Genomic DNA, 22,558 nt, shown 5'->3' with positions numbered 1-22,558 from the left:
GCATTTCGTTCTCTCCAATATAACGCAAACCGGTTATCCAGCTCACGGGCATTTACCAAGGTTGAATCAAGAATTCGCGCTTTATTTCGGTTTTTTATCATGCGCGAATCGAGACGTGCGCTTGCAACACAACTTCAATTATCTTTAGCCATTATCCACGACGAATTCTACACATTTCCGAGTCAGACTGCACGGGATTTAGTCGTCTAATGACTCGTGGAGATGACGCGCGAAATACGTAATTGCGAGGTATTTTATTGCAGAAGATTTTGAGAATCTTGACAAACGTCTTGCTTAATTTCGTGATTTTTCCTTTATGTTCATGTCGAAAATGCCGAGTAAAGCCGTAGAAAGGACAAAAAACTACCCCCACTTAATACTTTTATGGGAATGGAACTGAAAAACGTTCAGTGAATTGTCAGGTTCATTATCGAACGAAGCACGAAATCGTCACGTCATTGTCCAACAATGACTTATCGGACGTTAATAATAACAAAATCTTGAATTTCAAAAATTTTAATGAAGCTGGTGAGTTATTTCTATCTTAATGATTTTTTCATTGGTGTCACTATCGTTATTTAATTCAATATTGACCAATGATTATTAGCCCACTTCGCGCTTTGATGGAAAATATAAAGAAGCATTTTTCAAAATAAGAGTACATAAAAAGTTATCTGATGACGAAATTAATTTTTTTGATATTATTAATATCGCAAAATGCTGAGCACGCTTGCATAAGTTTTTCTACAGTTGGAGAAGTCATTATCACCTTTTTATAATTTTTCTCATCCAGATGTCCACCGACATCGAATTAATGATCATTTACCCACAATTATTAACCCAACCCTCACCATGACGATGTGAGATCTTAAAAACCTATTGAATTAAGTAAATAAAATAACTATCAACATTAATAACTTTCAAATGTCGTAATATTATCAGTCTGTCGAAGCGTGCGCACAACATACCACTGCAGCTGCAGGCATATATGGTACCCGGAGAAAGTGTTTTACCTTCATCGTCTGAGACAGTCACTGGGAGGCGGTCAACTTGATCGGCAGTCCTCTTCAATCGATAATACTGAAAACAATTGTTTGTGAAGCTCCGCTGGAAGAATTAAGAAATTCAAAATCAATGAGTTTTGCAATCATTACGCGCATCTATCGTAAATTGCAATCATTTTAATAAAGTTTATGGATACAATTTGTTATTAGTGAGTGACGTGAAGACAATTACTAACGATGAAGCGGTCTCAGACGTTGTGATTAATTCAAGATTTTTTTTTTCGTTGTTAAATTGCACCATCAACTTTTTATAGGTAATCATTTAACTTTATATATTTTTCTTGTGCTCTAGCTACGGAAAAATGACTGAAAGCAGTCAATCATTCATTTTTCAGAAATAATGCTGCTGGCGATAGCATTTTGGTTGCTAGTCGGAGCCCTCGTATTATGGGCATTATTGGACCCATTCAGCAGAGTATCACGTGCCCTGTGGGAGGTCCTTGTACCCATCATAAATCCAGCGCCGGTTGATCTGAAATCAAAGTTCGGGGACTGGGCAGGTAATACGTCACATTCAAAGACCAATTCTATCGATCAATTGGCTTTTTGTAAGAGCAATTTCTTACGTCATGATTGCACAGTAAACATTGAAATTATTGCAATTCGGCGGATGCCAGAAAGTTACGACACATAAATTTCAGTAGAATCAGTAAAATAATAAAGTGGGTTCGATATTTTCTTTAAAGATCTTATTTTTTATCAGCATAATAATGAAAATTTGCACGTTTTTCGCAGTTGTAACTGGATCGACCGATGGAATCGGTAGGGCTTATGCCAAGGAACTCGCCTCTAGGGGTGTCAATCTCGTATTGATCAGTAGAACACTGGAGAGACTTGAAAAGACTAGGGAAGCGATTCTCGATGTTAATAATAAAGTGGAAATTAGAATTGTGACTGCAGATTTCAGTAAAGGAAGGGAAGTTTTCGAAAAGATTGAGCACGAATTGAAGGATATACCCGTTGGAATTTTAGGTAAATTATAATCACGTATGAAATTATTCAATAGTAAACAAATAACAATTATTATCGAAGATATTAATGCTATGTAGCTTTAGATAATATACCGATTCTTTCAGAAAATAATGTAGAACAGAGATTTTTGCTAACTTCTTAATAACATTACCTTGTAATTACATTATTTTTCTAGTGAACAATGTTGGAAAGCAGTATTCATACCCAATGGTAGTCGGGGAAGTTCCATCAGATGAACTCTGGGACATTATAAACGTAAACGTGGGAGCATCAACGTTAATGACAAGACTGGTGATACCAGGTATGCAAAAACGTAGGAAAGGAGCCATTGTGAATGTGTCCTCAGGCTCGGAGATGCAGCCCCTTCCTCTGATGACCGTTTACGCTGCCACCAAGGTTTACCTGAGAAGTTTCTCCGAAGCCCTGCGAGCAGAGTATGAAAAATTCGGCATTACCGTTCAACATCTCACACCATTATTCGTTAATACGAAGATGAACGCATTCAGCGATCGATTGCAGGTGAAAGTCATTTTGCATCCACTTGTGAAAATGAATTACTCGGGCTGAATGAATTACCTGAGCTGTGCATTTTGAAATCAACTTCTTAATAATGATAAATGAATTTTGTCCTTTCTATTCTCCAGGTGTCCAGCGTCTTCGTCCCCGATGCAACGACTTACGCAAAAAATGCTGTCGTAACTCTTGGTAAAATTAATTCCAGCACAGGATATTGGGCGCATGGGATTCAGAATATATTCGCGCTCATACCACCCGTCTGGATGCGCACGAAAGTGGGACAATTAATGAATGAAGTATTTCAAAAGGATTATATCAAGCAGAAGAGCATATAAATGTGTAAATATCAGTATAAAAAATTAAACAACGTAAATCAGTGATATCTGTAAATTTTTTTCATTTTTTTTCTAACACTCGCAGGTGTTTTTTTTACATCTGTACATTTATTACTCGATATTCATTATTTTTCTTTGTATTTAATTTAATATACAACATTCTTAATAAATATATTTAGTACCGATTCACCTAAGTCTCTTCTCCCATCCCACTTGATAACAAAAGAAAAATAAGGGATCTTTCAATTTTAAATATCTTTCACACAAACAATTCAGCCCCAGCCTCGAGAAATCGCACATTCACGTAATTTATTTAACACAAATTTACCCTTCTAACTAAATGCTAATTATTCTTGGATGTACTTACAGTTACCAGACACTTTTTACTTTATTATTTAAGTTTGCACAGATGTATATCGTTTTTCAAAACTAAACTGACGGCTTTCCAACTATTCGTCATTTTTTTTCATTCATTACTATCCTCGGCATTGGTAGTACTGCTGTCAACAGTTGACTGGAATTTTGATCGTCGGAAAAAATCTTCCGAAAAAATATCTAAATAACTTTACTCAAACAATTTTGCAATACTTTCATTTAACAAAAAATTCTAAATAGTATTATTTTTAATTCATCGGCCATTTAGCTGAACTAATTAGTTTAAATTCCATAAACATATACAAACACAACATTATGTAGTACGACGTCCAAGTAAGTATTGCAATAATTTAAAAGAATGATGGACTAAATTTCAGGTTCCAATGAAAGACTAGACGTAAAAAGTACGACAACTCCATCGCAGACATTTTTACGGGGATCAAAATTTCGGTAATCCGGTCAACAGACTGTTGACAGTATTACTAGCAACAGAATGTTGTCGAGAGGTCTCGATTCCGTTGGAGCCTCATTTCCCACGCTTAATCCACCCTGAGAAATGAGTTTGTACTTTCCGAATTAATATTAACCGGATTTTTCATTCATTCTTGTTAACTTTCAAGTAACAATCATATGAGACATCGATAGGAACAAATTGTACATATATTCGACTATAATATACATATGCATTAGGCAATTTCAACTCCCAACGAAGTAAAAAATTTAAAGTTACGATACTTCGTATCAAAGAAAAAATATGTGCTCGTAATTTTCAAGACTAATATGAATTTTAAAAGTCGTAGAGTTAGTGGAGCGAGATGCTTTGTGTATTGACGTTCGATGTCACGTCTGAAAATTGATAATCAGTGCAGAACAAAATTTCTGCCCCGTTTTGTTCCTCAGATGCTTAACATTTTTGACAAGGTCTTATTTGTTTTAGACGCATAATCAATAGCTCAGGGTTTGGAAATCACATTCCAATATCTCACGACTTGTAATACACATTGCAGCCTCTCCTTAACATAACAGTAACATTTAAGACTTTTGTCAGTGCTAAATTTGTGCGAGCATTGAAGTCTATACAATTATTGTCGCATTAACAAAAAAAAGTAAATTGTGAAAAGTGGCAAAAATGACGTGCAACGATTGATGCAAATGAGCAAATTACTCTCGACCACTTTTTTTACACTGAAAAGCGGAAAAATATTGTTTGAAATATTGGGATATCAACAATTATTTACTTTAATCAACATTTTTTTCTGTCATTTCAATTACGAAACCACAGATCCCATCAAAGACAACGAATGTACAACAATGACGACTAACGCGACAGCACGTGGGCATTTTGACATCATTAAAAAAATAATTGAATTCCACTCTGACGATGGAATTCAAAAACTCGATCAAAAATATATAGTGTATGATCTATATTCAATATGATAGGAGCAATATTTTGTTTCTTTTTCTAACGAAAAAATTAATATCATCACCAACATGAGTATATCAATCTTGGAAGTATCGCAAAGGATCAATAAAAAATTAGTAGATAAACAAAGTGAATTAATCCTTGTGTGCTTTTGTATTGCTACAGTCAACGTTAAGTCTAGGAAAGACTCGTTATGTTTATCGCTCATCGTCAGGAGGTATTTGAGTTTCATTTTGTGGTAGAAAAAAAATATCAGGATTCGGTCTCGTAAGAATTACTTTCGACGGTTATCACGTTATTATTTTATGGACAAACCTGGGGAATTACCAAACGATTTCCAATGGATTTTTATTTTTCAAGTTCATTCATTCGATTTTTTAGATGAACTGAAAACGAAAAAGCAAGAAAATTCATATTTATAAATTTTTTGCAGAGAATGCATTGACAGAAAAAATGTTACTGAAAAATGAAATTCCAATTCCTACCTGCGGAATATTTTCTAATACCCATTTCCTCCATAAAATCAAAGCCCAAAAAATTCACTAAAGATTAGACAAAAATCCAATGCAATTTTTCCCGGAATTTCCCAGGTCTTTCTATGATTTTTTTTCGTGTTTGATGCTTGACTGCACTTTTGACCTAGTGTTTCAATTCTATTCACAATAATTACATAAACTCACCACAACTAATGTGAAGCTTTCGTTTTACCATCAATATTCTTTGTTACTGCTTATTAAGGCAGGGGGGGGGGATTATTGCGTATGACGAATTCGATTAAGATTTTCTTTTGTTGTCATTCCAGGCTTTCGTCCTGCACTTGAGGCATTTGATTGAGCATCACGATGCATACATTCTGTTGATTTCATGTTGATAGCGTTCTTGAACTGCTTTTCTCTTGAGCTTGAAGGCTGCTGTGACGAGCCCCATGTCTGGCGACCACTGTTCAGCGCACAGTTTCAAAGCCCCTGGGATCTCAAACCTTTGTAGATGAGCTGTAAAAAAATCAGAATAATAATTATACGATTTTATTTTTTATTGAGTAATAAAGGAAAAAAACATCTTTCGAAAGAATAATTCGCCATTTTTTGTATGTTCTTAGGAGAAATTGAATTATGTAACTGTGCACTGTAGCATTTAATAATAATCTTTCTAGTGATCTGATCATGCAGGGATTTGAACTCACATTTCTTAGACTGTTCGATCAACTCTTGCAGTACAGCTTTCTCAATGACAGGATTTTCGCAGAGCTCTTCGAGACTGGCATTAGTAACGCCAAGGTTAATAGCAATTTCCTCGAGAAGCCGAGGATTTGGCACTACAAGGGCCACCGTATACGCTTTATGTGCATCGCCGTATACACAAATATTTTCAACCAATGGACAAGTTTTTAATTCAGCCTCGACCTTGCCAAGAGAAACATACTCACCAAGCTGGAGCTTTACCAAGTCTTTTTTACGATCTGAAAAAATAAAATTATGCGGAAACTAGGTCAAAGGGCCATTGGAATAACTTTTGGAAGACATCGTTCAATGGTTACTCAGTTATTTTTATCATAAACTAAAGTAAATGCCAAAGCATCCATTAAGAATTACGAGTAAAAAATACTCACCAATGATTTTAATGCATCCATCGGGATGTACCTCGCCAATGTCACCCGACCTGAACCACTGTTTCCCATCCTTGAAGAAAAAATCGTCCTTAGTCTTATCAGGGATCTTGTAATATCCTTGCGACACATTTTCCCCCCCAATGATAATTTCCCCTCTAGGATAGGGGCTATCGGTGACCCTGTAACTAGCCTCCTCCCAGTTCTCCAGTCTAATGTCACATCCAATAACAGGTGCACCAACTCTCCCCGTACTTCTGTCGTAATAATCCATGACAGTTGCTGACGAGGTGGTCTCAGTGAGTCCATATCCCTGGGTAAGAGTGACACAAAGACAAATTTTCACCTGAGTGTGAGTCTCGGGTGTCAGTGGAGCACCTCCAGAGAGAATAAGCCGAATTTTTCCACCGAGTACTTGCTTAGCCGAGCCAAAAATGAAACGATCGAAGAGTGGTGTACTGTAGCCCCTCTTTGTCCACTTGAGTTTGTACTGATATGCAAAATTGAATATCGCTTGACTAAGTGCTCCCGATTTTTTTACCTTCTCATTGATTCCCTTGGAGATTCTGTCAAGAATGAGGGGGACAGCTGTCATGCACGTTGGCTTCAGAACAGAAGCATCGCCCTTACATCCCCTCATTATTTTGCTACTAGAGTCGATCATAGTCAGGGGTGAACTGTAGCCGATGGGAATGCCAGCGAGAATTGCGACACTCTCGGCCAACAATTCAAAGACATGTGCAAGAGGTAAAAATCCAAAGAATACATCATCCTCGTATGTTGTAATGCAGCTGCAGAAGGCTTTCAGAGTTGACAACATATTCTTGTGGGACAGGAGTACACCTTTGGGGATTCCAGTGGAGCCAGATGTGTACATTATAATGGCGATATCATCAGCCTTGGGGGGGACAGACTCCGCGGAAGACGTATTTCCCTTCTTGATGACATCTGAAAATGGAATGAGATTGACACCCTCCTTGAAACCAATAGTCTCAGATGCCACCAGCTGATCCTCCATGTAGATAATATTCTTCACTGCTGATGTTAGTGACAACAGCCTCTGGAATTTTGGAAGCAAATCGTGACTCGTTATGACGGTATCGACTTCGGTTTCATTGATTCCGTGGGCAATTGCCTCGTCACCGAGAGTAGCGTAGATCGTCACCACTGAGAGATCCTGCTTGAAGCATGCATGCGCCGCAATCATCCATTCTTCACGAGTCTCCGCCAATATAGCGATATTCTTTTTCTTTGTCATACCGAGTTCACGTAAACCACGGCTGAACGATGCAGCCAATCTCTCGATTTCTGTGTAACTTTTCCACTTGTACTCGCCCATCTTGTACTGTACAACATCAACAAATTAATTACTGTGGCCTTGGTAGTGAATCTAAACTAGACTTGGTTAAGAACAATAAAAAGTTTTTTTTTCGCTAATGAATGGGAGATTCGTAGCTATTGGAAATTGAGATTATATATTTGTGGATTGCATCAACTAATTCTGGTGACGGTAAGGTGATGATGATGATAAATTGAAGAAGTTGGGGATCATGTGAATTAAATAAATGTGATTATCCACTAGTATTTTTACTACTGACCTTTTTAAATACTCGACCATTGGGTTGGACTTCGTTCTCCTCAGCGAGTATTTGCCTCGTCCCCAAGCACCTTTTGCCCCCATGTATTTCAGCGGCATAACGCAATACCTTCTCAAGTGTATCAACATTTTGTCGCTGGAGTTTAACATGTATAGGCCCAGGATCATCAGTATTTCTGTACGTTATTGAGTCTTCGTCCTTAGCGATTGGTTTGGCCTTCACTCGTCTCGATAATTTCCTCTTTTCCCAGGGTCGTTGGAGAATTAAATAGACGGGAAATGTTAGGAGATCATAGACGTAAGACAGTGCCTTTATCGCTGTGATTGCTCCACTCACCCAAAAACTCTCCATCTCACTGTGGACAATATTCATGTTATTTAGGGCCTAGTATGCCGACTCATCTGCGGGAAATCATCAATAGGATTCCAAATAATAAACTACGTAATCAATGAATTTATCATTTATCATTGGCGTTAGTCTAATCAGGTAAGTGCGATGAGAGAGACTCGAAAATCATCAAAGTGTTATGAGTAGCTGTGTTTGAAAGCCGTAACGTTATCATGGGCTTCATAAATTTTATCTTGACAGCCAACGCATAATTAATTAGAAACCAAACTAATGCCAGTATTCCGGAGTATTTACTCATCGATCGATAGTATTTATCGACCGTTGGACGATAAATTTTAATTATCGCTTTCAACAGCAATATAATAAATACATAATCAACGTGTTCACTATCTAACATTTACACTAGGCTATCCATGCACAATTAGTTGGTGTCGTAAAGAATATGAATTTATCAAAATTGAAAACTGCACTGTCAATAGCTAAACTTGATCAAATTTCCTTTAACTTTCATTTACTATTTTAAAACAGAAAACGGATGTTACTGAGAAGCAAAACTACTAATACTCGGTAATAATTATGACAGTCAGAGTGTTCAATATTTCAACCGGTCGTTATCAAGTTACATAACTTCATGCAGTAGACTTGGATTATACAACTTAGCAGCTTGAGCCTCAGAATTATATTTCCGAAAGCAAGTGTTTCTGGTAAATGTAAGTCGTGTACAGGATTGTAAGGAAGATCTCAGTTGGCAGACAGGTGAGAAAGCGTCTGTGAGTATAATTAGAATGTGTTTAAATAGTGCAAAGTGGCCGATTGCTAATTACAAGTTTCTAGAGACAGAATTAGCAGCAGTTGTTATCAAGAGCATTCAACCAGGATCCCAAGTGTGGATTTAGGTACCAAAGTTTTGGTCCCAGAGGAAAAACACTCAATGACAGGCGTAAGGGTCCACCAAGAATAGTCAAGTTCAATGTACACATTAAATGATTGTCGAGTTATTGGCACAGAATGACAGCAGAGATGGATGATTGACAAGTAAGCAAAAGAATGTTAGTACTGCAGAGGACTTTAAGCAATAATCGACAGTATTTATCCACCATTGGATGATGAATTTCAGCTATAGTTTGAAATAGCGAGCTAATGAATACAAAATTAATGAGTTTATCGTCTAACGAATTCATCAACACTATAGATAAGCTGTTAAGAATTGAACTTTACCAACCAGACTCGATTGACTTTGATTCAGTATTTTATCACAGGGAATGGATGTTTACTGAGAAGCAAACATAATTAATACTGAACATTAACCAGACTCTACAGCATTTCAATCTGTTGTTATCAAGTTATATAACTCCGTGGAACAGACATGAATCGTACAATCTTCCAACTTCAGTCTGAGAAATTTATCAGTGTTGAATAAAGATAGATTAAAATATCTTTTCAAAAGCAAGTGCTTCGGGATTCTCTAGCCAATGCAACTCGCGTACGTGATTTTCAGGAAGATCTAGGAGTAAGAGGATAGTGTTTGACGGATAAAAAAGAGCCATCATTCTACTTTGACTTTGTAAAATGTCGTTGATGCACATTCCACTGTTTTTTGTTAATTTAGAAGGATATATTCACGCTGCTTTCTAAGATTCTTGTACTAATGGCTTACACTAGGTAAATAAAAGAAATAGGAAGCAGCCTGGGGGTGTAATAAACATTTGTCATAGTGCAAACTAGTGCAAAGTGACAGATTACTAATTACAAATGTCCAGAAGCAGATTTAGTGCAGGTGTTTGCAAGAGGATTGAATCAGGGTCCACGTGTGATATTTCTCCGGTCAAAAAATTGAAAAAATAAAAAATTCAAATGGTTTTTGCACCAGGTAAAAGTAGTTGATGACAGGAGTGGCCCACGTTACCAAGAATGTCCAGTTCAACATGTATATTGACTAATTCTCTATTCATCCCATTGTTTTATTACCTGGAACGCTTGACTTGAAGCACTACTTGCCCCGAACCAACTTGATCAGTCATGATGGCAGGATATCAGTTAGAGAAAATAACCGAACAGATCCTGGTATTCGCGACACGTGTTGTTTTGAGATTGTTGCCGTATAAGACACTTTAGGAATTGTATGGCGATCCGCTCACGGCCGCGGTCAACGCGACGACTGATTTTCGTTTCTAGTGGTTAACTAGGCATAGGTGAGATCGTATGAGGAAAAATAACCGTTGCTCGTTATCGTACGCGGACTTTGGTCCAATTTGATGTTGCAGCAATTTCGAGGATATACAGATACAATATGGATGTATCGCAGTGTCTTGTATTGTACTGAGGGGGAAATTATTTTTACCGATACACTAGGTACTCGGGTCCAAGGAAAAAACCTGTCGATAATTGCATTCATTTATTCATCCAATTTATTTGTTATCATTCTAACTTCAATCTAAACGATTTATTTCCCTGTGTTGATCATGAATAAACCGATCGATTTATTAACAATAATTTGAATGAGTTTTATACCGAACATTTATTGAGAACAAATAATTTTCAATAATTTTTTAAATTTCGAAAAACGATTCGATTAACAACAGCGTTTCGTGCTGCAGAATTTCTCTTTTTTTCAGTTTGTAAAATGTTTGTTAATTACGAGTATTCTATAAATTTTATGCATAGGCTATAAAAAATGCGAAAATTCTTCCCTTAAATTTCTCGATTCAATTCCGTAATCGGTGAACTAACCCTGAGTTCCGTAATTTTTACTCAACATTTCTTTCCGCGATTGTTACAATTACTCAACTCTCAGTCTTATCATTCAGAGAAAAAGTAATCATTCAGTTGCGGTCAATGTCTAACGACTTCATCGTCGGACTTTGATGCCCCGAACTGGTGATCATTCCTTTTCAGGATGGATTCCCAAAATAATCACTGTCAAGGATCTCCGATGATAAAATTCGTGTAATCATTGACGGTTTCCATAACTCGTTCCCCTGACCTTTGAAACACCGGAGAACGGATTTCGTTCTTTTTGGTGCGTGAATATTTAACGTTGATTAAATATTGAACTTTGCCGGCAGATGGATAATAAAATTCAATGAGATTAAGATGGAAAACTTTGCACGATCACGGGTACGACACTTGTCTTTGAATGGGTTTCTGTATTGACAATCAACAGAGTTGACCGACATCCCGCGATGCAGAAAATAATGTATCGACGCATCCACTTGACTCACCCGTTTAACATCGTTATGATGAAGAATGTTGCAGGGCAATTTGACTTTGTCTCAACACCAAGACATTGCATATTTTGAAAAATGTAAAAATACCGAATTCAAGTTGACATCCGAAAATATATTCCTTATAATGACAGAATAAAATTTATCTCTAATTGATATCGTCTTCTTCCTTCAACACATTCTATGGGAATGCAATAGTAAAAATAAGAGAAACAGTTAGTAATCTTATGATAATAAACAAAAAAATTGCAATTTCGTCAATTTCGACAGACATACGAGAAGCGTTTTTTATCACGCCGTTTGAAAAAAATTATCTCCGTGTAGAGGCTGCTTACGTCAAATAAAATCAACTCAAATGAAGCGAATTTCATTATCTTTAAATTAAAAAATGATTAAACTTTTTTAAAGACATGCATTTTCGCTCAGATAATATGACACATGAACGCGACAATTGAAGGGCTAATTAAAAATTGATATCATTTGTTTTTCGTGTCTACAATTTGTCATTTTCCGGCGCAGGTGGCGCAATGGGGGACTGTCAACTAGCGTATTATTCATACAAATAGCATGTGTTAAAAGTGCCAGCTCCAGAGAGAATATTTTCAACCTAGATATATGGTTCATCAGTCAAAAATAATATCTCCAAATTGGCAGCTGTTGATCTGTACAAGGACGAAGGGAATTTAATTTCCTGCCGTAAAATCGTGCAAAGCGAACTACTGTTTAATCATGCTCTATAAAATATGCTCATAAGTCAACAAAAAACTCTGGAAATTCTACAGTAAAATTGTATGACACACGATGCGACTCACAGTTTGTCTTCCACAATCATGTTGCTCAGGTTTACTTAACCTTTCCTTTTTTTTAAATTTTTCTTTGTTTATATCGCTGCTGAACTCTGGTGTTTTTTGTCACTTGACCACCAAGGGTTTCTTGATTCCCTCTGCAAGAAAAAATACAGATGATCCCGGTATCCAACGATTGGTGGCCTTCGCTCTGTGATAAATACACGCGCAATGCAGTTCACCGTTTAATTGCGAAATCAAGAATTTGTCATTGAAAAGAACGTTTATTCAAATCTGAACGACATTTAAAATCTACGCAAAGCATTACTTTAAACATCGGCGAATTTCCCAAGTGCCATTAAAAAATAGAACATGTGTATAACACATGCGTGCGAAAAAAGGAAACTTTACGCACTGGTCCTAAAAATGTGTAATTTCAGCCGCAATTTTTTCCTTTCTTTTGCAAGAAAAGGACATCTTGTTGCGGAGAATCAAAAGAGGCAAAATCCCCGATGAAAACCGCACAACAGTTTCATTTGATAGTTTAAATGATAGAAACAGCATCGCGTTTGTCGCACATCTCGAATGCTTAAGAAGTTCATTGTGACTCTCTTGACCGGTACACGTCTATATTTGTATCATAGAGTGGGCACGGTGTGTTGTGACTGTGTAGTATTCAATCCAGTCGACACAATTCTAATTGTAGACGACAAGTCGAAGAACAAAACACGCACATTCTTTGATATTGTGAATAAATCCTTTTATATCGATTTTAAATCAATTGGAAAGACCCAGTTTGTATTGAGAAAATTTAGAATTTTTTTTTTGGTCAGGTTCCAATAATTTAAAATAACAGTAACAATTCATGACATGATTTTTCGCGGCATGAGCCGGTCATGTGGACATGTGGACAATAATTAAATAAATAACAAAATAAGATATAGAAATACTCTATAATGAGAAAAGTATTTTTTAAAATTCAGAGTGAAGTGAACAATTAATGGGGCAGGACTTCTTACTCCAAAAATTAATCCCTTCTCTTCTGAAACGAGTTCAATGTTTCTCTCTCTCTATTCTGAAAATTATCAGCGAAGAATCCACGGAATTTTTGTCATTTTCCCATGGTGTGGTCTTACATAAGAATATGTAGCGAACGAAAATTCGAATTGTCGCTTATGAAAGTCCGATAAAAATAGATTACGCACTCGGAGAATTGTATAGTTGAATCACATTGTAGGAAAGTGATTTATGCTATTAGCAGATATGAATATGTAAAGAAAGAAATCCATGCGCTCGACGACAAGTATTCAATGAAGAAAATCACTCGAAAATATGTATAGTAGGGATTGAGAATGCTGTCGTTGATCGGGCGCACGTGGTATTCAATGAGTGTATGTCAAGTCTTGGCACTGAACTTTGGACCCTGCAGTACAGCACGAATCCACTGTTTGTATCTCTTGATAATGATGTGTACGCAGAGATACAAAACTAAAGAAAAACGTGCGGGAAAATTCGATAAAAATTATTGGAAATTGATTGGTAAAAAATCGTTGCAATTTCGAGAAGGTTTAGGCGGTTTTCTAGGTTTTTCTAAGCTAATAGCTGACAGGCTTTGCAGTTCATCTGCGATAAATTACATCACAGAATGGAAAATTTAGCCTCTGCCTTGTATTCAGCTGTCAATTCTCGTCTAACGTTTAAATATTTATTTTTTTTTCTAATGTCAAACCGAAAAGAGAGAAAATTTAATTGAAAATGATAGTTATAACTTATAATCTCGATAAAAAATATAAAATATTCCTTGAATTAAGAAATTAGCTGGAATCGCCGAATAGGTCACCCAGAATGTTATGACAAATGTTTCCAAAGGGAAACATTAACAATCGAACATAAAATATAGTTCTTCAATTGCACATGATTTTCTAAATGACTCCTCGATTATCACCTTTGTTATCCTATAAATATTACCCAAAAATCCATACTAATCTATATTTAATGGTACTTTCTCCATTCTATGATTCTATTCAAGTTCTGACGAAAGAAATGTTACGTCGCGTGACTCAGATATGAAGAACCCTGTCTACATCTCTAATTAGGAACAAGTGATTTTGTGTTTCCAGTGTAGGACTTTATAAAACTGAATTACAACTGGAAATAGTCTCTGAATATCAAAATTTAAAAATACGATAAAGATCACGGTCGGAAGGAAGTCTAACCGGAGCTTCAATTTTTTTACGTATAAGGAAAGTACGCAGCGATGAAATTCCTTCAATTCTTTCCTCTAAACTCATTGAGATTAAGACCAAATGACGATCATGAATTAATTATCTCAAAATTTAGCTGCCTGGGCTCTGCATTCACTCAATAAAACATACACTAAAACTTCTACAATTTCGACCGATTTCCCCATTTTATTAATGAAAAAAACCATCAAGTTCTTGAATAAAAAAAATCTCACTTCATCGTTGTTCATGTTCAAGTATGGAACACTCGATGAAATTCGTAAATTGCTTGCCTCATCCGCGTAATTCCCGTCCCAGACCTATCTCAATTAATGATTATTCATTTTTATCATATAAATTGTTTTCCTCTCCGTGCCATGACCTCGAGTACAAAATAATCTCAAGGGAAAAAATGAAAGTCAATCGTAACGGTCCATCAGATAGCGCTCATCCCATAAATGTCTCATTCCCAAAAAATAATGACGATTACGTAAGAGGATTTGAATTATATGTAATTGATCGCATCTCCTATGAACACTGCTCCATAACACCGGAAATGAGTGAAGGCACAAGTGAAGAAGGGGAGGGCAAATAGTTTCAAACACTGAGCCACATTACCCAATGATGTTTCTACATGCAGACCAACGGTCAACTGGCATTACTTTCCCGCTTGCTCGTTTATTAATCCCACTCACCCCTCCTACGTGACACTTCCACCATGATGTTTTACCAAGTTGATCTTTGCACCGGGGTGTTGAAAATTATGTGCGTCAGTTATTGCTGGGAAATCATCTGTTGCACATTCCAGTTGAGTACAACTACCCTTTTATTTAATGAAAAAATTACGGACCTAAAAATATTTCAACCAATGAGTAGAAATTGCGGTACATCCGAAACGACAGGTGCTACCCTGGTAAAAAAATGTATTCCATCCAGAGATTATATTCTTGACAAAAGCAAGTATTTTTTATGGAGCCTTCGCTTCACGTCTAATATACCTCAAAGGGTTCCGAAATTTGATCTTGATTTCAATGAGACAGAGAGACATTGATCGTAAATCATATAGAGTCAGATTTCGCCCGCGGAATAACTGATTGACACAGCACGCGACTCATTGACCCAGGGACCTCAATTTGTCATCGATTACCGTCATCATCAACACCACAATATTTTCGCCCATTGTTTACATTTCTCGAAATGTTTTCGTTCCACACTGTGTTACTATATTCATATAATAAGGAGGAAATTAATTGGTAAAGTTTTAAGGCTCTTCCTCTATTCTAATCTGTTTATGCTTTCAATACAGAAAATCAGGTGTAATTATATTTAATAATTTCGCAGGAATAGGAAACGGTACCCCTAAACCCTTAAAGTAGTCTGAACTACCGTTGGTTTTGTTTTATCAACTTTGATAAAATTTATTTTCCATGGAATTTCAAATCCCGAATTTGTCTGAATGCTATCATAATCATGCGACATTCTTATTATTAAAATGAGGAATGTCTTTCTATCTAATGATCTCCTATCAATACTTCATTGAAATGTTAATGGAAACATTCCCTTCATATATAATTGAATGAATTTAAAACACCACATTTGAAAAAACCATTACAAAGGTCACCTTCGGGACAATTCATAAAAATTTCGAAATTTCGATTAGAAAAATGAAATGACCTAATAGCTCGAACAATGGTTTTTGAATTAGCTTTTATAGCATTGGAACCACTTCAAATGATAATCGTATACGTTAACGCATGATATTCAAAGATATTCCCGAACTTCTAATTTTCAAAAAATCGAAAGTTCTTATAAATATTCAAATGACATGGACTGAGAAAAAATATAATTCTGAGAATCACATGGTAGCGATGTTACATGTAAGTAATGATCTAAAATGATCCTGGTAGTCGCCACAACAGCCCAAGATTAAACGAAAGTCTTTCTTCATTCGCAGGATGAGGGAAAAAAATGAAAATCCTTGTCAAGCCCTGTTGATGACGAAGTGGGTCAAGCCCTACGAGTTGCAGCCACCAAGAGGTGGTTACCTCGTAACCGAAATAGAATTCAACCCCACGCAGTTAGTTAGACAGCCAAGATGAGAAAAGATATCTGATAATAAATCATTTGCTGTAAAATTTGATAGAACAATTCCTCCACCATAATTGCAATCAAAGGATTGTGCATAATCACTTGTTATATTTGTCAAGTGTAATGTGTGAATATTTTTCTAGGGGACTCAAAACCAAAAAATGAGGAATGAAAAAATCGAGGGAGCTCACACACAGACGAAAAAAATGTTATTAAAAAACCTTGTGAATTCCATGGAAAAATTTTGTGAATTTGTACTGAAAAAAATAGATAATTGAAGCAACTTCCCCTTCACATCTACCAAAAGGTAATCAAGAGTTCAATAGACAGCAAATTGAGTTTTTCTCACGAATTTACAAGGTGTTTTTTCTCCTCATTTTCATATGTCGAACGAAAACTAAGAACTTGTCACAGAACAATATTCGGTCAATCGCTTCAATAGGTCAATAGTAACAGATGACTCCCATAACTATTAAATTTCTCAACTTTTAACTTACCAAAAGCCCAAGTGGTTCTCCGGCAGTGCAGTTCCCCAGAGGTCAAAACACCTTCTCCAGCAATATTGAAGTGCTCCAAAATTCCAAAATCGCAGACTGTTGGAGAGAAAAAAAATTATTTTCCCTCAGGTAACAGATGTGCAAAGCAGCTGTATGGAGACTGCTCAAGATCTCCGTCCTTGCACTTCGACCCCGCGTCCAAGACAGAAATACAAAAAACTCACAAACAAATGTTGCTGGATGTACAGGTTAGGCGGTAAACGCAGTCGTTAAACTCTGCCTCTTTTGGGAGGAAACCACGTGACAATTCTAGATGATAGTGAACCTCAACTGCTCTATCACCCTGGAGCACGTACCACGTACCACTGACTCCACGTATTTTTACTCAATTCTTTGAAAATCTCGGGTGATTCATGAATTACGAAATTGTCCAGTGGAATATCGTTTTAACTCGCGTCACTGCCCACTGACTGTTCGCCCCTATTGTCGTTATTTACTCGTGTGCCATTGTGTGGACGCCCGTGGAGGCTGGGGGACCGTCTGGACTCGATGGAGATATTCACCACTTTTGAAGACGCGTTCACGCTGCGCGGAGGCCTCTACTCCGTACACAACCACGTGTTTCCTGTACACATGCACAGCTCGGCATTCAGAACCAGCAGACGTGCTTGGCGAATTCCCTGTTGCACTTTTTACCACGCAATACTCGATGACGATCCCATGGGCTTTGGTGGATGGACTCACTGGTGAAGAGGACAATCTGGGGATTTCAATCGATTCACGTCGATTATGCAATTTATTTTTTTTTGCAAATTTAGGAGCTAGATCTGCTGATAAATGCGTCCGCTCTGTGAGGCTGTACACGAGAATCTGCAGGAGTATTAGTCATGGGTGTGCGATGAGCCTTGCCACTGGTGAATTCCCATTCGCCGAGAGGTACTACGTAGTGAGGGCACTTCCTCGTGCACTTGCGCAGCTTTAGAAAATGAGGTTTTGGGTTTGAATGGAGTGCAGAATTCCGGTTGCACAGCGAGAAAATTGATGGTTAGATTTCTTCAATTTCATTTCAATCTCGTTATTGATAAATCGATAAATTTTCCTCGAAATTTTCAGTCTCCTGAAAATTGGAATGAATCTAATCTTCAATTTTTTGCAAATAATATGAAAATACTAATTTTGAAGGAGAAATTGTTCTTGAAATTTTCGATTTGTCAATTTATCGAATTTTATCATTGGTGTTAAGATCTTAATTATCATTGGAATGTGATGATCATTCATCATAAGAAATTTAATGTCATAGAACTTCCCTGGGAATCATAGACCTCCTAAGCGATTTAGCCTGAAGTGGAATTCAATTATCGAATAATTTACTAAGAATTAGATTTAAAAAATGGTACCCACTCCATTATCTCATTACTGCCCGACTCATTCTCATGCTTCTACTTTTTCCGGTCAGGTTTTTCCCATCTATATTTTTTCTCGTAATTACTCGTTGTAATGAGTAAAAAAACCAAAAATCCTCGTTGAACACATTATGGTAGGTATTGAGCTTTTCATCAAAATGACAAAGATAGTTGGACATTATTTATTTAGAATTGATAATGTTTTTATCACGATAGACTTTAAACTGCGCCAGCAGTGATCCAATGCCTTCTGTACTTTGCCAGGACCAATGACACGGCCCCATCTCGAGTAGTGGGGGCAGTGGCGTGATCCAGAATGACGTCATGACGGCTACAAGGGGGGGGGGAGACGCTGAACATCGTTGAGGGCGCTGTTTTTTGCCAAAATGGCTGACGACGCACCGCTCCCGCCCGCCCGCGTCGAGCCCACAAATGTGGTCAGTGTTGTTTGCTCGTCACAGAATCATTTATAGAGGGCGTCTAATCGATAACGGTTTTCTGGTGTTTGAATAACAATTTGTCGGCATTTTTTCCGAACGCGAGTGAACTGTTTTCTGATAAAGTCGATGGAGATCGGGAATGTTTGGCGGAAAGTCGTGGTCGCAAGATACGTCGCAATTACGTGTGAAATTGATGAAGAGGTGTGAATGCTGTGCATTAGGCTAACAGGTAAACATTCTGACTGAAATGAATTCCAATCGTTTGGGGACAATTTGGGAGGAGTTGGGAGGAATGAAATTTGATAGGCAACGAGCCAATGATTTATGCGTAGTCTAATGTTTTTCATGACTGAGGTAATATTTTTTATAATGCGGTAATGGCAGCTGAAATTTTTCTGGACATGTGGGTCCCATGGCCTTGTGGATTTTGCCACTTTTTTCAGGGCAAAAAACCAACAACGATCTCTTTGTTTAATGGAGTCGTTGGGTAGGTATTATTTTAGCGGGAAAACATTTCCTCCATACCGAGATGCGCATGCGCTGCGCTACTGTTGCGCCACAGTTTTTTCATTATGATTATTTCCTTAACTGAAACAACGGTTGAAATTTTGTTCTCATTTTTGTATAGAAGAAACAAAGAACTTACGGTTCAGGGGAATAGAATATCGAAATAAGTTACTTGATTGAATGAGAAAAATTAATTTATTAAAATCTTGCAAAAGTCGAATCTAACGAGAAAATCAACATTCAAAGATACTTACTAAACAGATGACTTTGTCTGTTTATTTATAGTTTATGTTGTTTACTTTCTAGAAAATAATGGACTCAAGTCTAGACAATTTGTTGGCTGGATCGACAAATATCATTGTCCTAAAAAATTAAAAATTTGGGAAATGGAAGAACAATCACAATCGAGTAATCAACTGCAGAAAATATTGATATTCTCCATTACTCGGGACTATCCCTCAACCTTACCATACTAGTCGTCGGTAAAGCAGACACTTCATGTCTTACCTCCTGCCGATTCTACCGCGCTCTAGCTTATCGATACCCATGACTACACATTTACAAATAAAACATTTTCAGAAGTATCATGTCTATATCCGGATTATAACACTCCAAATCCTCAATAAACCGTAACAAAGTGACAATTCCATAACTCTCCTGAATATTTGCTCTCAAAAATCGTCCCCAAACGATTGGAACTGGTTTCATCCGGGAATTGATCGTTGAGTGTGTCGCTAAGTGTCTGTGTCTCGCGTGTGAGGTTATGTTTACAAAGTTTCATGCCGTGCCGGAATGTGTGTAGAATGAGTTAATAAAAAACTCTCCGATTTTACTGCTAAATCAAAAATGGAAACAGTGGCCCACCTGTGGAACTTGACAAACGCTCTTGTCAAGATCGAGTCTCCAGGTGTGAATAAGCTCAGGAACCACTACATGTGAGTAACAACAATAAACTATGAATTTTGTTAGGTTATTTGTTTCGTAAGGGATTAATTTTGATTTCTTTCTCTTATTTTTGCGGTTGATTGTTCAATCGACAGACAATGCTGTCGCGATTTAAGCGATAATGTGGAATTACCGAAAAACATTTTTGGTCCTGGGGCGATGTGTGCTCACTGTGGCACCTTGTGGAGGCCTGTTAATGCAACAGTGAGAATCAGTAAAAGTAGAAATCACTCGAGAGGAGTTAGGAAATTAATTCGTCGTGGGGCTAACGTTGATTCTAGTTTATCGAATTTCAAGGGAAAATTGTTAGACAAGTGTATTAAAAAACGAAATAACGAACTCGTGATTACGTGCACTGTTTGTCATGAGAAAACAAGAATTAATTTGGCGAAGCCGAAGAGAGAAAAATTGAAAATCGAACGTTCAGGGGAGGAGGGACACCATCTGGAGCAAGTCAAGAAGAAGAAGAAGAAGAGGAACAGGGACAAGACAGCTGGATTGATCATCAACACGCCGACTAATTCAGCTACGAATAAATCATTTGCAACAAAATGCAACGAAAAATCGGCAACTCACACTCCACAAACATCTCAGGTCAATAAGTTGAACAGGAGATCACAGCCACAGGGGATTACGCCTGTACAACAGCCCAAGAGATTTAACATCTCGAAATTGAAGGGAATGATCAACACGACGATGACACCAGGGAAGAAGACGAGCTTGCATTCATTCTTGACCGAACTCGGGTGATTGTACGTTGATCAATGAATTTTATTCATCACTTTAAAACATTAAGATACGATCAATTACACCGGCATGGATACGATTTCAAGGATCGTAATCACGTGAGATCGATAAATAATCTTTATCGATGACAATTTGGGATGTGGCAGGAAGGCAAAAGCGTAATTTAATTAGTTTTTTTTTGTTTTATTTGAGCTGATCAATGGGAGAATTGATTGGAATAAAGCTGTTATTCCCATAAACCGATTTCCTGTCATTCTTCCCTTTCCATGTGGATATAAAGTGGATAAAAAATCAAGCGGATTTGGTAGGCAATTCTGTGGTGTTTCTATTGAACTTTTTTGTCGTTTTTCGGTTCTATCCACATGTTCAATAGAAAATACTCTCAAAACAAAAACAATGGAATTCAATTTTTCGACTAAACTTTCTCATGAACATACGACAATTTATTCAAATCCAACGCACACAACATACAATTGAAATATTGAAATTATTACTATAATGACAATCTTTTTTCATTATTTTCGTAATGCGAATATGCCTTGGTTATCCGCTGAGCAACAATACACACACCACCGTCGTTGTTCGGGAGATGGCGCCAGTAGTATTATCACAGCTGCTAATTTGAACCGAGAATCACACTCGCGAGTAAAACCGCTCACTAAAATATTTAAAAACTTATATAAACGAATATAAATCCCATGTAGGCAGATTGAGAAGAATTCCATGGGCTAATCGTGAATTTTAGCTGTGGGTTTTATCCGGATTCAGTATTGAAACAAACTATGAGGGAAAATCTAACTGTTCTGCACATCTCAGCGCTATATATTTCTCACGAATTCCGCTCCAACAGAGACTGACGTACACGTCACACATCACAAAGTTGAAAATAGATGCATTATTCGGAGAGAGAAAATAACAGCCATGAAATGACACCTGAAATTCTCGGTAAATTTAATTGAATTTAATAGATGAAGGGGGTGGAGTGTTTATTAATTGCTGTCAACTTTGTTTTTCTAAAAAAATTAAATTATATATTTAGAAGTGGTGGAATTACAATTATCAGATTGTTTTTTAAGGCAGATTCAGCTATTTAGGTTTCTGGGAGAATTAGAAAATTATAAATATTTTACAATATTTTGCATCGAATGGGGTTTTATTTATTGAATTAACTGTTTAGCTCGTGTCGGAAAAATATTTCTTTTTCGTACATTCTGAGGGGGAAACCCATTTTTAACCCGTGAGATTATAGTGCTTGCTCTCGGTTCGTAGCAAAGACCTTCAAGGAATTAAAATCGTCTTTTCCGTACTCGTAATAAAATATATGTATTATTCTGCGTCTTCAAAAAATTTTGAGATAATCTGGTTCTTGAAAAAAAAAACCATTCATGCTAGCGTCCGGTAGATAAAGTTCAAATTAAATTTGAAATGAAACAGTTTATTTTTCGACGTTTCTGTCGTCTTCG

General features: G+C 37.0%; 4 protein-coding genes and 1 long non-coding RNA gene across 14 annotated transcripts in view; 4 read left to right on the top strand and 1 right to left on the bottom strand.

The window, feature by feature from the left end:
* Positions 1–392: 392 nt before the first annotated feature.
* Positions 393–3,072, top strand: LOC135166422 (inactive hydroxysteroid dehydrogenase-like protein 1). 2 transcript variants are annotated; one of them, XM_064128631.1, is made up of 6 exons: positions 393–528; positions 943–1,318; positions 1,400–1,564; positions 1,800–2,036; positions 2,212–2,555; positions 2,681–3,072. In XM_064128631.1, exons 3-6 carry the CDS (start codon positions 1,405–1,407, stop codon positions 2,885–2,887), a joined length of 948 nt encoding a protein of 315 aa, XP_063984701.1. In that variant the 5' UTR covers positions 393–528; positions 943–1,318; positions 1,400–1,404; the 3' UTR covers positions 2,888–3,072. The 2 variants fall into 2 exon arrangements, with proteins under 2 accessions (XP_063984701.1, XP_063984702.1); XM_064128632.1 differs by having other exon boundaries at positions 1,381–1,564.
* Positions 2,926–18,007, bottom strand: Acsl (Acyl-CoA synthetase long-chain). 5 transcript variants are annotated; one of them, XM_064128614.1, is made up of 7 exons: positions 17,278–18,005; positions 17,054–17,149; positions 12,274–12,404; positions 7,890–8,244; positions 6,295–7,636; positions 5,869–6,144; positions 2,926–5,677 (listed from the first exon to the last, which is right to left on the bottom strand). In XM_064128614.1, the coding sequence occupies exons 3-7, from the start codon at positions 12,291–12,293 to the stop codon at positions 5,523–5,525; spliced, it is 2,148 nt and encodes a 715-aa protein (XP_063984684.1). In that variant the 5' UTR covers positions 12,294–12,404; positions 17,054–17,149; positions 17,278–18,005; the 3' UTR covers positions 2,926–5,522. The 5 variants fall into 5 exon arrangements, with proteins under 5 accessions (XP_063984684.1, XP_063984686.1, XP_063984685.1 ...); XM_064128616.1 differs by lacking the exon at positions 12,274–12,404 and having other exon boundaries at positions 17,278–18,007; XM_064128615.1 differs by lacking the exons at positions 17,054–17,149; positions 17,278–18,005 and adding an exon at positions 15,087–15,105.
* LOC135166423 (uncharacterized) lies at positions 8,430–11,617 on the top strand. 4 transcript variants are annotated; one of them, XR_010299676.1, is made up of 3 exons: positions 8,430–9,007; positions 9,072–9,899; positions 9,998–11,617. It is a non-coding gene; the product is annotated as an uncharacterized LOC135166423 (long non-coding RNA). The 4 variants fall into 4 exon arrangements; XR_010299675.1 differs by having other exon boundaries at positions 9,072–10,107; positions 11,303–11,617; XR_010299674.1 differs by having other exon boundaries at positions 8,431–9,007; positions 9,072–9,272; positions 11,303–11,617.
* A 912-nt stretch (positions 18,008–18,919) lies between the features above and the next one.
* Positions 18,920–22,558, top strand: part of LOC135166420 (uncharacterized) — a 96,653-nt gene continuing 93,014 nt past the window's right edge. The window contains exons 1-2 of one of the 2 annotated variants that reach the window (XM_064128626.1): positions 18,920–19,125; positions 19,983–20,338. The gene's annotated coding sequence lies outside the window, so the exon portion shown is untranslated. Of the gene's footprint in view, positions 19,126–19,182; positions 20,339–22,558 lie in introns of those variants that run through there. The other variant, XM_064128625.1, reaches the window with a different exon arrangement.
* LOC135166813 (uncharacterized) lies at positions 20,250–21,223 on the top strand. The gene is made up of 3 exons (XM_064129441.1): positions 20,250–20,338; positions 20,444–21,094; positions 21,145–21,223. Exons 1-3 carry the CDS (start codon positions 20,250–20,252, stop codon positions 21,221–21,223), a joined length of 819 nt encoding a protein of 272 aa, XP_063985511.1.

The sequence above is a fragment of the Diachasmimorpha longicaudata genome, chromosome 10 (assembly GCF_034640455.1).
Source record: "Diachasmimorpha longicaudata isolate KC_UGA_2023 chromosome 10, iyDiaLong2, whole genome shotgun sequence".
In the NCBI taxonomy this organism is placed as follows: domain Eukaryota; kingdom Metazoa; phylum Arthropoda; class Insecta; order Hymenoptera; family Braconidae; genus Diachasmimorpha; species Diachasmimorpha longicaudata.
The sequence above is the reverse complement of the archived record's forward strand: the minus strand, read 5'-3'. Positions and strand labels throughout refer to the sequence as shown.